The 12489-nt window shown below is 42.8% G+C and overlaps 3 protein-coding genes across 3 annotated transcripts in view; 2 read left to right on the top strand and 1 right to left on the bottom strand.

The window, feature by feature from the left end:
• LOC149475022 (uncharacterized) overlaps positions 1 to 12489 on the top strand; it is a 32071-nt gene that overhangs the window by 17165 nt on the left and 2417 nt on the right. The window contains exons 25-27 of the mRNA XM_089713751.1: positions 1844 to 1951; positions 6008 to 6028; positions 6083 to 6118. Coding sequence (XP_089569877.1) covers positions 1844 to 1951; positions 6008 to 6028; positions 6083 to 6118 — 165 coding nt within the window. The remainder of the gene's footprint in view (positions 1 to 1843; positions 1952 to 6007; positions 6029 to 6082; positions 6119 to 12489) is intronic.
• Positions 6133 to 7078, top strand: LOC149475024 (uncharacterized; the record flags this gene model as incomplete). Its single annotated transcript, XM_089713724.1, has 2 exons — positions 6133 to 6313; positions 6772 to 7078. Coding segments are annotated over 2 exons (330 nt in total), but the record flags the coding sequence as incomplete, so codon positions are not given.
• On the bottom strand, positions 8633 to 11848 carry LOC149475023 (endoribonuclease Dcr-1-like). The gene is made up of 3 exons (XM_089713938.1): positions 11738 to 11848; positions 9486 to 9618; positions 8633 to 8886 (listed from the first exon to the last, which is right to left on the bottom strand). The coding sequence occupies exons 1-3, from the start codon at positions 11820 to 11822 to the stop codon at positions 8730 to 8732; spliced, it is 375 nt and encodes a 124-aa protein (XP_089570064.1). The 5' UTR covers positions 11823 to 11848; the 3' UTR covers positions 8633 to 8729.

Raw genomic sequence — 12489 nt, 5'->3', positions numbered from 1 at the left:
AATGGACCAAATGGTACTAGTGGACCTAACGGTTCTACACCTAGCTCACAAGGAAATGGACCTAACGGCTCTACACCCAACTCACAAGGAAATGGACCAAATGGTCCTAGTGGACCTAACGGCTCTGCACCTAGCTCACAAGGAAATGGACCTAACGGCTCTACACCCAGCTCACAAGGAAATGGACCAAATGGACCAAATGGTCATAGTGGACCTAACGGTTCTACACCTAGCTCACAAGGAAATGGACCAAATGGACCTAGTGGACCTAACGGTTCTACACCTAGCTCACAAGGAAATGGACCTAACGGCTCTACACCCAGCTCACAAGAAAATGGACCAAATGGACCAAATGAACCTAGTGGACCTAACGGTTCTACACCTAGCTCACAAGGAAATGGACCAAATGGACCTAGTGGACCTAGCGGTTCTACACCCAGCTCACAAGGAAATGGACCTAACGGCTCTACACCCAGCTCACAAGGAAATGGACCAAATGGTCCTAGTGGACCTAACGGTTCTACACCTAGCTCACAAGGAAATGGACCAAATGGACCTAGTGGACCTAACGGCTCTACACCTAGCTCACAAGGAAATGAACCTAACGGCTCTACACCCAGCTCACAAGGAAATGAACCTAACGGCTCTACACCCAGCTCACAAGGAAATGGACCAAATGGACCTAGTGGACCTAACGGTTCTACACCTAGCTCACAAGGAAATGGACCAAATGGACCTAGTGGACCTAACGGTTCTACACCTAGCTCACAAGGAAATGGACCAAATGGACCTAGTGGACCTAGTGGACCTAGCGGTTCTACACCCAGCTCACAAGGAAATGGACCTAACGGCTCTACACCCAGCTCACAAGGAAATGGACCAAATGGACCTAGTGGACCTAACGACTCTACACCTAGCTCACAAGGAAATGAACCTAACGGCTCTACACCCAGCTCACAAGGAAATGGACCAAATGGACCAAATGGTACTAGTGGACCTAACGGTTCTACACCTAGCTCACAAGGAAATGGACCTAACGGCTCTACACCCAGCTCACAAGGAAATGAACCTAACGGCTCTACACCCAGCTCACAAGGAAATGGACCTAACGGCTCTACACCCAGCTCACAAGGAAATGGACCAAATGGATCAAATGGTCCTAGTGGACCTAACGGTTCTACACCTAGCTCACAAGGAAATGGACCAAATGGACCTAGTGGACCTAGTGGACCTAGCGGTTCTACACCCAGCTCACAAGGAAATGGACCTAACGGCTCTACACCCAGCTCACAAGGAAATGGACCAAATGGACCTAGTGGACCTAACGACTCTACACCTAGCTCACAAGGAAATGAACCTAACGGCTCTACACCCAGCTCACAAGGAAATGGACCAAATGGACCAAATGGTACTAGTGGACCTAACGGTTCTACACCTAGCTCACAAGGAAATGGACCTAACGGCTCTACACCCAACTCACAAGGAAATGGACCAAATGGTCCTAGTGGACCTAACGGCTCTGCACCTAGCTCACAAGGAAATGGACCTAACGGCTCTACACCCAGCTCACAAGGAAATGGACCAAATGGACCAAATGGTCCTAGTGGACCTAACGGTTCTACACCTAGCTCACAAGGAAATGGACCAAATGGACCTAATGGACCTAACGGTTCTACACCTAGCTCACAAGGAAATGGACCTAACGGCTCTACACCCAGCTCACAAGGAAATGGACCAAATGGACCAAATGAACCTAGTGGACCTAACGGTTCTACACCTAGCTCACAAGGAAATGGACCAAATGGACCTAGTGGACCTAGCGGTTCTACACCCAGCTCACAAGGAAATGGACCTAACGGCTCTACACCCAGCTCACAAGGAAATGGACCAAATGGATCAAATGGTCCAAGTGGACCTAACGGCTCTACACCTAGCTTACAAGGAAATGGACCTAACGGCTCTACACCCAGCTCACAAGGAAATGGACCAAATGGACCTAGTGGACCTAGCGGTTCTACACCCAGCTCACAAGGAAATGGACCTAACGGCTCTACACCCAGCTCACAAGGAAATGGACCAAATGGACCAAATGGTCCTAGTGGACCTAACGGTTCTACACCTAGCTCACAAGGAAATGGACCAAATGGACCTAGTGGACCTAACGGTTCTACACCTAGCTCACAAGGAAATGGACCAAATGGACCTAGTGGACCTAGCGGTTCTACACCCAGCTCACAAGGAAATGGACCTAACGGCTCTACACCCAGCTCACAAGGAAATGGACCAAATGGACCTAGTGGACCTAACGACTCTACACCTAGCTCACAAGGAAATGAACCTAACGGCTCTACACCCAGCTCACAAGGAAATGGACCAAATGGACCAAATGGTACTAGTGGACCTAACGGTTCTACACCTAGCTCACAAGGAAATGGACCTAACGGCTCTACACCCAACTCACAAGGAAATGGACCAAATGGTCCTAGTGGACCTAACGGCTCTGCACCTAGCTCACAAGGAAATGGACCTAACGGCTCTACACCCAGCTCACAAGGAAATGGACCAAATGGACCAAATGGTCCTAGTGGACCTAACGGTTCTACACCTAGCTCACAAGGAAATGGACCAAATGGACCTAGTGGACCTAACGGTTCTACACCTAGCTCACAAGGAAATGGACCTAACGGCTCTACACCCAGCTCACAAGAAAATGGACCAAATGGACCAAATGAACCTAGTGGACCTAACGGTTCTACACCTAGCTCACAAGGAAATGGACCAAATGGACCTAGTGGACCTAGCGGTTCTACACCCAGCTCACAAGGAAATGGACCTAACGGCTCTACACCCAGCTCACAAGGAAATGGACCAAATGGTCCTAGTGGACCTAACGGTTCTACACCTAGCTCACAAGGAAATGGACCAAATGGACCTAGTGGACCTAACGGTTCTACACCTAGCTCACAAGGAAATGGACCTAACGGCTCTACACCCAGCTCACAAGGAAATGGACCAAATGGACCAAATGAACCTAGTGGACCTAACGGTTCTACACCTAGCTCACAAGGAAATGGACCAAATGGACCTAGTGGACCTAGCGGTTCTACACCCAGCTCACAAGGAAATGGACCTAACGGCTCTACACCCAGCTCACAAGGAAATGGACCAAATGGATCAAATGGTCCTAGTGGACCTAACGGCTCTACACCTAGCTTACAAGGAAATGGACCTAACGGCTCTACACCCAGCTCACAAGGAAATGGACCAAGTGGACCGAATGGACCCAGTGGACCTAACGGTTCTACACCTAGCTCACAAGGAAATGGACCAAATGGACCTAGTGGACCTAGCGGTTCTACACCCAGCTCACAAGGAAATGGACCTAACGGCTCTACACCCAGCTCACAAGGAAATGGACCAAATGGACCAAATGAACCTAGTGGACCTAACGGTTCTACACCTAGCTCACAAGGAAATGGACCAAATGGACCTAGTGGACCTAACGGTTCTACACCTAGCTCACAAGGAAATGGACCAAATGGACCTAGTGGACCTAGCGGTTCTACACCCAGCTCACAAGGAAATGGACCTAACGGCTCTACACCCAGCTCACAAGGAAATGGACCAAATGGACCTAGTGGACCTAACGACTCTACACCTAGCTCACAAGGAAATGAACCTAACGGCTCTACACCCAGCTCACAAGGAAATGGACCAAATGGACCAAATGGTACTAGTGGACCTAACGGTTCTACACCTAGCTCACAAGGAAATGGACCTAACGGCTCTACACCCAACTCACAAGGAAATGGACCAAATGGTCCTAGTGGACCTAACGGCTCTGCACCTAGCTTACAAGGAAATGGACCTAACGGCTCTACACCCAGCTCACAAGGAAATGGACCAAATGGACCAAATGGTCCTAGTGGACCTAACGGTTCTACACCTAGCTCACAAGGAAATGGACCAAATGGACCTAGTGGACCTAACGGTTCTACACCTAGCTCACAAGGAAATGGACCTAACGGCTCTACACCCAGCTCACAAGGAAATGGACCAAATGGACCAAATGAACCTAGTGGACCTAACGGTTCTACACCTAGCTCACAAGGAAATGGACCAAATGGACCTAGTGGACCTAGCGGTTCTACACCCAGCTCACAAGGAAATGGACCTAACGGCTCTACACCCAGCTCACAAGGAAATGGACCAAATGGTCCTAGTGGACCTAACGGTTCTACACCTAGCTCACAAGGAAATGGACCAAATGGACCTAGTGGACCTAACGGTTCTACACCTAGCTCACAAGGAAATGGACCAAATGGACCTAGTGGACCTAGTGGACCTAGCGGTTCTACACCCAGCTCACAAGGAAATGGACCTAACGGCTCTACACCCAGCTCACAAGGAAATGGACAAAATGGACCTAGTGGACCTAACGGTTCTACATCTAGCTCACAAGGAAATGGACCAAATGGACCTAGTGGACCTAACGGCTCTACACCTAGCTCACAAGGAAATGAACCTAACGGCTCTACACCCAGCTCACAAGGAAATGGACCAAATGGACCTAGTGGACCTAACGGTTCTACACCTAGCTCACAAGGAAATGGACCAAATGGACCTAGTGGACCTAACGGCTCTGCACCAAGCTCACAAGGAAATGGACCAAATGGACCTAGTGGACCTAACGGTTCTACACCCAGCTCACAAGGAAATGGACCAAATGGACCTAGTGGACCTAACGGTTCTACACCTAGCTCACAAGGAAATGGACCAAATGGACCTAGTGGACCTAGTGGACCTAACGGTTCTACACCTAGCTCACAAGGAAATGGACCAAATGGACCTAGTGGACCTAACGGCTCTGCACCTAGATCACAAGGAAATGGACCTAACGGCTCTACACCCAGCTCACAAGGAAATGGACCAAATGGACCAAATGGTCCTAGTGGACCTAACGGTTCTACACCTAGCTCACAAGGAAATGGACCAAATGGACCTAGTGGACCTAGTGGACCTAACGGTTCTACACCTAGCTCACAAGGAAATGGACCTAACGGTTCTACACCTAGCTCACAAGGAAATGGACCAAATGGACCTAGTGGACCTAGTGGACCTAGCGGTTCTACACCCAGCTCACAAGGAAATGGACCAAATGGACCTAGTGGACCTAACGGCTCTACACCTAGCTCACAAGGAAATGAACCTAACGGCTCTACACCCAGCTCACAAGGAAATGGACCAAATGGACCTAGTGGACCTAACGGTTCTACACCTAGCTCACAAGGAAATGGACCAAATGGACCTAGTGGACCTAACGGCTCTGCACCTAGCTCACAAGGAAATGGACCAAATGGACCTAGTGGACCTAACGGTTCTACACCCAGCTCACAAGGAAATGGACCAAATGGACCTAGTGGACCTAACGGTTCTACACCTAGCTCACAAGGAAATGGACCAAATGGACCTAGTGGACCTAGTGGACCTAACGGTTCTACACCTAGCTCACAAGGAAATGGACCAAATGGACCTAGTGGACCTAACGGCTCTGCACCTAGCTCACAAGGAAATGGACCTAACGGCTCTACACCCAGCTCACAAGGAAATGGACCAAATGGACCAAATGGTCCTAGTGGACCTAACGGTTCTACACCTAGCTCACAAGGAAATGGACCAAATGGACCTAGTGGACCTAGTGGACCTAACGGTTCTACACCTAGCTCACAAGGAAATGGACCTAACGGTTCTACACCTAGCTCACAAGGAAATGGACCAAATGGACCTAGTGGACCTAGTGGACCTAGCGGTTCTACACCCAGCTCACAAGGAAATGGACCTAACGGCTCTACACCCAGCTCACAAGGAAATGGACCAAATGGACCAAATGGTCCTAGTGGACCTAACGGTTCTACACCTAGCTCACAAGGAAATGGACCTAACGGCTCTACACCCAGCTCACAAGGAAATGGACCAAATGGTCCTAGTGGACCTAACGGTTCTACACCTAGCCCACAAGGAAATGGACCTAACGGCTCTACACCCAGCTCACAAGGAAATGGACCAAATGGTCCTAGTGGACCTAACGGTTCTACACCTAGCCCACAAGGAAATGGACCTAACGGCTCTACACCCAGCTCACAAGGAAATGGACCAAATGGACCAAATGGTCCTAGTGGACCTAACGGTTCTACACCTAGCCCACAAGGAAATGGACCAAATGGACCTAAGCCAGGCCAATTGTGTGGAAGCAAGCCTGGCAGTCCCGCCTCTGGCAACCAGCCTAATGGGCCTGGCACTGACATCGATTTGGGTAAGGAAATATTTATTTTGTTAGTTAACAAGTTAACAACTAGTTTTCCGCCCGCGGCTTCGCCCGCTTTGTCTAAAACCTAATAAATTATATACTAAAACCTTCCTCTTGAGTCACTATATCTATTATAATAACCGCATCAAAATCGGTTGCGTAGTTTTAAAGATTTAAGCATACATAGGGATATAGGGACAGAGAAATCAACTTTGTCTCTCTCATAAAGACATGCAATTTATTTCCTGTACATAATATTGTAGTTGATAATTGATATATTTAAACAGAAAAAGGTTTTCATACTTTACTTTCTAAATTTTATCCAAATAATGTCGAACTACATTGATGATTTTATAGATTTCATAACTTCTATATTTTTTCTGTTTGTGTCAAAATGGAGAACGAAGAAAGCACACAAAATGTTTATTTCTAATTTAATTAACATAATCTTTTACATTTTTTAGACCTGCAAGCGCTTCAAACAGTTGTGGACCTTCAATTCGTGATTCTACCCCGTGGACCAAGAAATACTAAGAATTGTTACTGTACTTGCGACAGTCCAAGAGCGCCAAAATTGATCAGAATGAAAGATTTACCCGCGGGAAATAACTAAATATTACATTTATATAACTAACTGTTTTTAACTGTTTAATTTTTATCAATGAATTTGTGTTTATCATAATATTTTATATCGTACACGATTTGTATAATGATTTGTGTGTTTTGTAAAACTATAATTTCATAATACATATATGTTTGTCATTGCAAGAACTTATTCTTTTATTTCTGACTAACCACTCGTCCTTTAAATTTTAATAACCTGCATAGTTATAAAACAAAAATCAAAATAGGTACACCGTCATTCATGATTCGACCGACACATTGACGTAACTTTTTCAAAAATTCAAATTCAAATTGCCTTTATTTGCTGAATGTAGAACTTAGGTACAACGCTGAGTACAAATTTTATAGGTTCTTAGACATTCTGCTCGTAGTTGAGCGTGCAAATATATTTTAAATTATAAATTACATTATACAATATTACGTCACACAACACTAGATCTCAATAGGTACATTACAAAATTATAGTAATAAAATGATTATAAATAAATATGTCAAATAGGATGTCAATTAATTTAAAATTATTATTTTTTTATTTAAGAAGTCACTAATATTATAGTACTATTGCTTTGTAAGTAGCCAAGCTTTGCTAGCGAAATCAATCAGAAATACTGTCAACTGCATTTTCATTTCGAAGTTATAAATATAACATTCTCTTAGTAATAAATTTTCGAATATTGTGTCAGCTATCAATATTGTAACGCAGAAATATCCATCTCTTTTATGTTTAAAATAGTACAAAATATGTTTTTTTAAAGAAAAATATGTTAAATTTTCATTTCATTATGTGAAGATTAGATCGGGAATTTCATCATAAATGATTATGATCAAATTTTATGAAGAAAAAATACCTAGTCCTTTATCGTATGATTTAGACGTACCCATTTAATATCAATCTTTATCCTTTACCTTGGGCAGCCTGGAAGAGATCGCTGATAAGCGATAAGGTTGCCTTATGTGCTGTGAATCTTTCCCTTCATAATAAAAATGAATTAATAGAATTTTGTGAGGATTAATAAAATAAAAAACGAGATAGAAAGTAGCAATTTATTTGAAATAAAACATTTCATACATATATTATATGGGCACTATAATAATTTTTTTCACATACATTTAAAATAAACTGGACGTCGCAGTCATATTAGTAGTAGACTTTCCTAAAAAATATTACAATCTACATGATACACTTAAAATATGTTTACAATTATTATGCTTAAAATTATACAATGAGAAAAATAAAAAAATATCAAAACGGCATTACTGATTACAAATATTTTTACACTTCGTCTTTCTTTCTTCACTTTCGTTGTTGTAAAATTTTCATATTAATTAATTTTACGCGTTAAATGTAAACTGCGTAATTTACAGATACAGAAGATATTATAGATTCATATATTCATATAGAGCAGTGAGCATGACGACGAGCACGACGAGTGGCATGACGAGTAACGTGGCCACACTATGCCTCTGCCTATTTTCCTCGTTATTTCCCATACCACTCGTCGAGTGTGTGGCTGGCGTATAAAAACATTGAATTTCGTGCCAAAAAAAAAATACGATTCGATTTAAATTTGTTTTATTTTCCACTATTTTATCATTTCTTAAGAATAAAATATATCAATGTGTGTGTGTGTGTTGTGTACCTTAGTACAATCAAGTTTACGTGTAAAAAACATTGAATATCGGGAAAATAATTCGTACAAATATTGTTTTATCGTTTATTTTCATTTCACAATAGTTACAAATACAATTTTAGCCATTATTCTGTACATGTATTCTGTTATTATGCCATTATTCTGTTCTATCTCACACGGCACCCCCGTAAGTGCCGTAGGGCACATCTAGCGGCTGTACCCTTAGCGATGCGGTAGTTCCGACCGACCCCCTTGAAAGTGCCCCGACCGAACACTTCAACACAGACACGCACACGACGACCGTCTGCTAGACGTTCCGGTTTTCTGTAAAATTAAAAATTGTTATAATTTTAAAAGTATTTTGAAGTGAAACATCTTTAGTCGCATTGAGAGTAAAATTTCAAGGTCGCGTCATGGCAATACCGTCACGTCATGGAGTAAGGCGACGATTTTGGCATCTTTGAATCTTGCCAAAGAAGTTTCACTTCTGGCACGTGTGTTCGGCTCTTTATTTGAACTTAGTATTTTGATGAAATAATAGCTTAATAGTTTAGTAATATCAGCTGTATTGTACAAACGAGATATAGAATACATTAAAATTATAAATTACACGCAAATATATTATATCAAAAATTTTTCGAAATTCGGCTTAAAATATTGAACATTTGTAATTAGATAAAAATAAGTATTTTGCGTGTATGTCTGTATAATATGTATGTCTGCCTGTCTGAGGCGACTTGGGCGCGAAACACTGAACACTTGTCGCTCTGTGTTTGTATGTTTGTGTGTCTGTGTGTAAATCTCACCCGCCCCAACGTGTGTCGCTCTGTGTGTGTGTCGGTCTATATGTATGTATGTTTGTGTGTGTGTGTGTGTGTCGGTCTGTCTATATGTATGTTTGTGTGTCTGTGTGCACATCTCACCCGAACTTGGCCGTGTCCGGTTCGGCCTCGAGCAGTTCTCTGACGGGCGACTTGGGCGCGGCCGCACTGAATGCGTCCAACTCTGCTACCATTAGACGGGCGTATGAACGCCATACTGCACCGAGCGACATTCCTGTAGAATCAAATAAATGATATAATAAATAAATAAATATTATAGGACATTATTACACAAATCGACCTAGTCCCACAGTAAGCTCAATTAAGGCTTGTGTTGTGGGTACTAGGCGACGATAAATATAATATTTATAAATACATATATAGATAACACCCAGACCTAAGAACAAATAATTGAGTTCACGCAAATATTTGCCCTGACCGGGGATCGAACCCGGAACCGTCGGCTCAGTAGGCAGTTACTTTACCACTGCGCCAACCGCGTCGTCGATATAAAAAAATGTAAACTATAAATTTAGAACTTAAAGATTTTTAACGGATTTTATTTTTGTAGCGGTAAAGAACATCTGCAAATAGTATCATTATTCGTTTGTTTTGTTTTGTAAATAACAAACGTTATTTTACTTTGAGGTTAAATTTGTTTTTTGAGAAAATTAATAATGTTAACTACGACAATTTGCAAGTGAAGTGTTTTGGGAGTAACTAAATAGATTATGTCTATGATGAGTGTATTAATTTGTAAGATAATTAGGTATAATTCAACAAAAAATTCTTATTTTTGTTTTATGAATAAACATAATTATCAAACAGAGACTTAGTGATAGAAAAAGGGCCGATCTATACCGGAATTTGTAATACACAAAGGTAAAGTTAATCGTTAATTTCTTAATACAGAACAATAGTTATTATAGGTTACTTTGAAAATTATTTTATAGCCGTTATGAGTGTAGTATTAAGTATATCGTAATATATTTAAATATATTTTCCATTATTTTGGGGAATACTATGTATTGTAATCATATTATATGAATACAGCAATGTGAAAAAATGAACATTGCAGTAGGTATTCGTTATTATAACTTAATATCATTATTCATTACAATATTTCTGCCTACCCTGTCGAAAAACTCTGTGCGCGTGCACAGAGTTTTTTTATAAACAAACTTAACTCACGAAATTATTGTATTGTTACCGATTTTTGATAAGTGTACAAAGTTTGAATTAAATCTGTCTGTTTAAAGTTGTAATATAAGTTCGTTAACTTTTTTAAAACAATAAATGAAATAATATCTTAATATATATGTCACGGCTAAAGGTAGGTGAGAACATAAACTTAAGATTAGCCGGCTAAACTTAGGTTTATTTTCGACGAGGTGTTAATGTTAGTTTGTTCTATCTTTAGCCGGCTAAACTTAAGTGTAACCGCAGGCCCGTGGCTAAAAATGTCGGGGTGGGTAGATTTGGTTAGCGCCGGGCCGGTGGAGGGCTTGAGGGGCCCGCACAGTGCCAGAAAACACTCGCCCTGTTCCTTACATGTATTATAGTAACCAAATCTACCCACCCCGACTCAGGGCAGAAAGCTGGTGGCTAGGTTAGGTTAGGTTAGAACTCTTAAGACCCGCACGAGCCGAGCGAGCGCAGCGAGCGTGCTGCGGCAGCAGCCGGCGAAGTGCCAGAAAACACTCGCCCTGTTCCTTACATGTATTATAGTAACCAAATCTACCCACCCCGACATTTTTAGCCACGGGCCTGCGGTTACACTTAAGTTTAGCCGGCTAAAGATAGAACAAACTAACATTAACACCTCGTCGAAAATAAACCTAAGTTTAGCCGGCTAATCTTAAGTTTATGTTCTCACCTACCTTTAGCCGTAACATATATAAATCTCGTGTCACAATGTTTGTCCTCAATGGACTCCTAAACCACTTAACCGATTATAATAAAATTCGCACTCCATGTGCAGTTCGATCCAACTTGAGAGATAGGATAGTTTAAACATGTAGGTACCACGGGCGAAGCCGGGGCGGACCGCTAGTACTAATACAAGTTCATTAACTTTTTTAAAGCAATAAATGAAATAATAAACAATGCATTGTTTTACTTTAAAAAAAATTGGTGGTCTGTAAAGTCGGTTTACTGACGATAGTTGAACGTGACAACGTCCGATTGTGCTTCTTTGTCGCTCGTTCCGCGCTCTCGCTTGCACTTCAAGCCTTACATGGAACGCCTCAGAGCGAGGTAACGCCGCATGAGTCATGTTTTTTCGTGCGTGCAGCCGGCTCTATCGAATTATAAGACGTTGTCACGTCAAAACTAATGATAAAAAAAAACCTTACCAGAATCCAAGAATATGGCTCCAGCAACCGATTCAAAGAGATCGCCGAGCGCTTTTGGCACCTCCACATCTTCCGCTTGCTCCATTTCATCTTCTTGTATTAAATACGGCTCTGCACCTAGCTCACAAGGAAATGGACCTAACGGCTCTACACCCAGCTCACAAGGAAATGGACCAAATGGACCAAATGGTCCTAGTGGACCTAACGGTTCTACACCTAGCTCACAAGGAAATGGACCAAATGGACCTAGTGGACCTAACGGTTCTACACCTAGCTCACAAGGAAATGGACCTAACGGCTCTACACCCAGCTCACAAGGAAATGGACCAAATGGACCAAATGAACCTAGTGGACCTAACGGTTCTACACCTAGCTCACAAGGAAATGGACCAAATGGACCTAGTGGACCTAGCGGTTCTACACCCAGCTCACAAGGAAATGGACCTAACGGCTCTACACCCAGCTCACAAGGAAATGGACCAAATGGTCCTAGTGGACCTAACGGTTCTACACCTAGCTCACAAGGAAATGGACCAAATGGACCTAGTGGACCTAACGGTTCTACACCTAGCTCACAAGGAAATGGACCAAATGGACCTAGTGGACCTAGTGGACCTAGCGGTTCTACACCCAGCTCACAAGGAAATGGACCTAACGGCTCTACACCCAGCTCACAAGGAAATGGACAAAATGGACCTAGTGGACCTAACGGTTCTACATCTAGCTCACAAGGAAATGGACCAAATGGACCT

This window comes from Colias philodice, chromosome 31 (assembly GCF_061535455.1).
Source record: "Colias philodice isolate Cphi_HAF_F1 chromosome 31, ilColPhil1 Martin Lab GWU primary, whole genome shotgun sequence".
In the NCBI taxonomy this organism is placed as follows: domain Eukaryota; kingdom Metazoa; phylum Arthropoda; class Insecta; order Lepidoptera; family Pieridae; genus Colias; species Colias philodice.
Note: the sequence above shows the minus strand (reverse complement) of the source record. Positions and strands in the feature narration are given on the sequence as shown.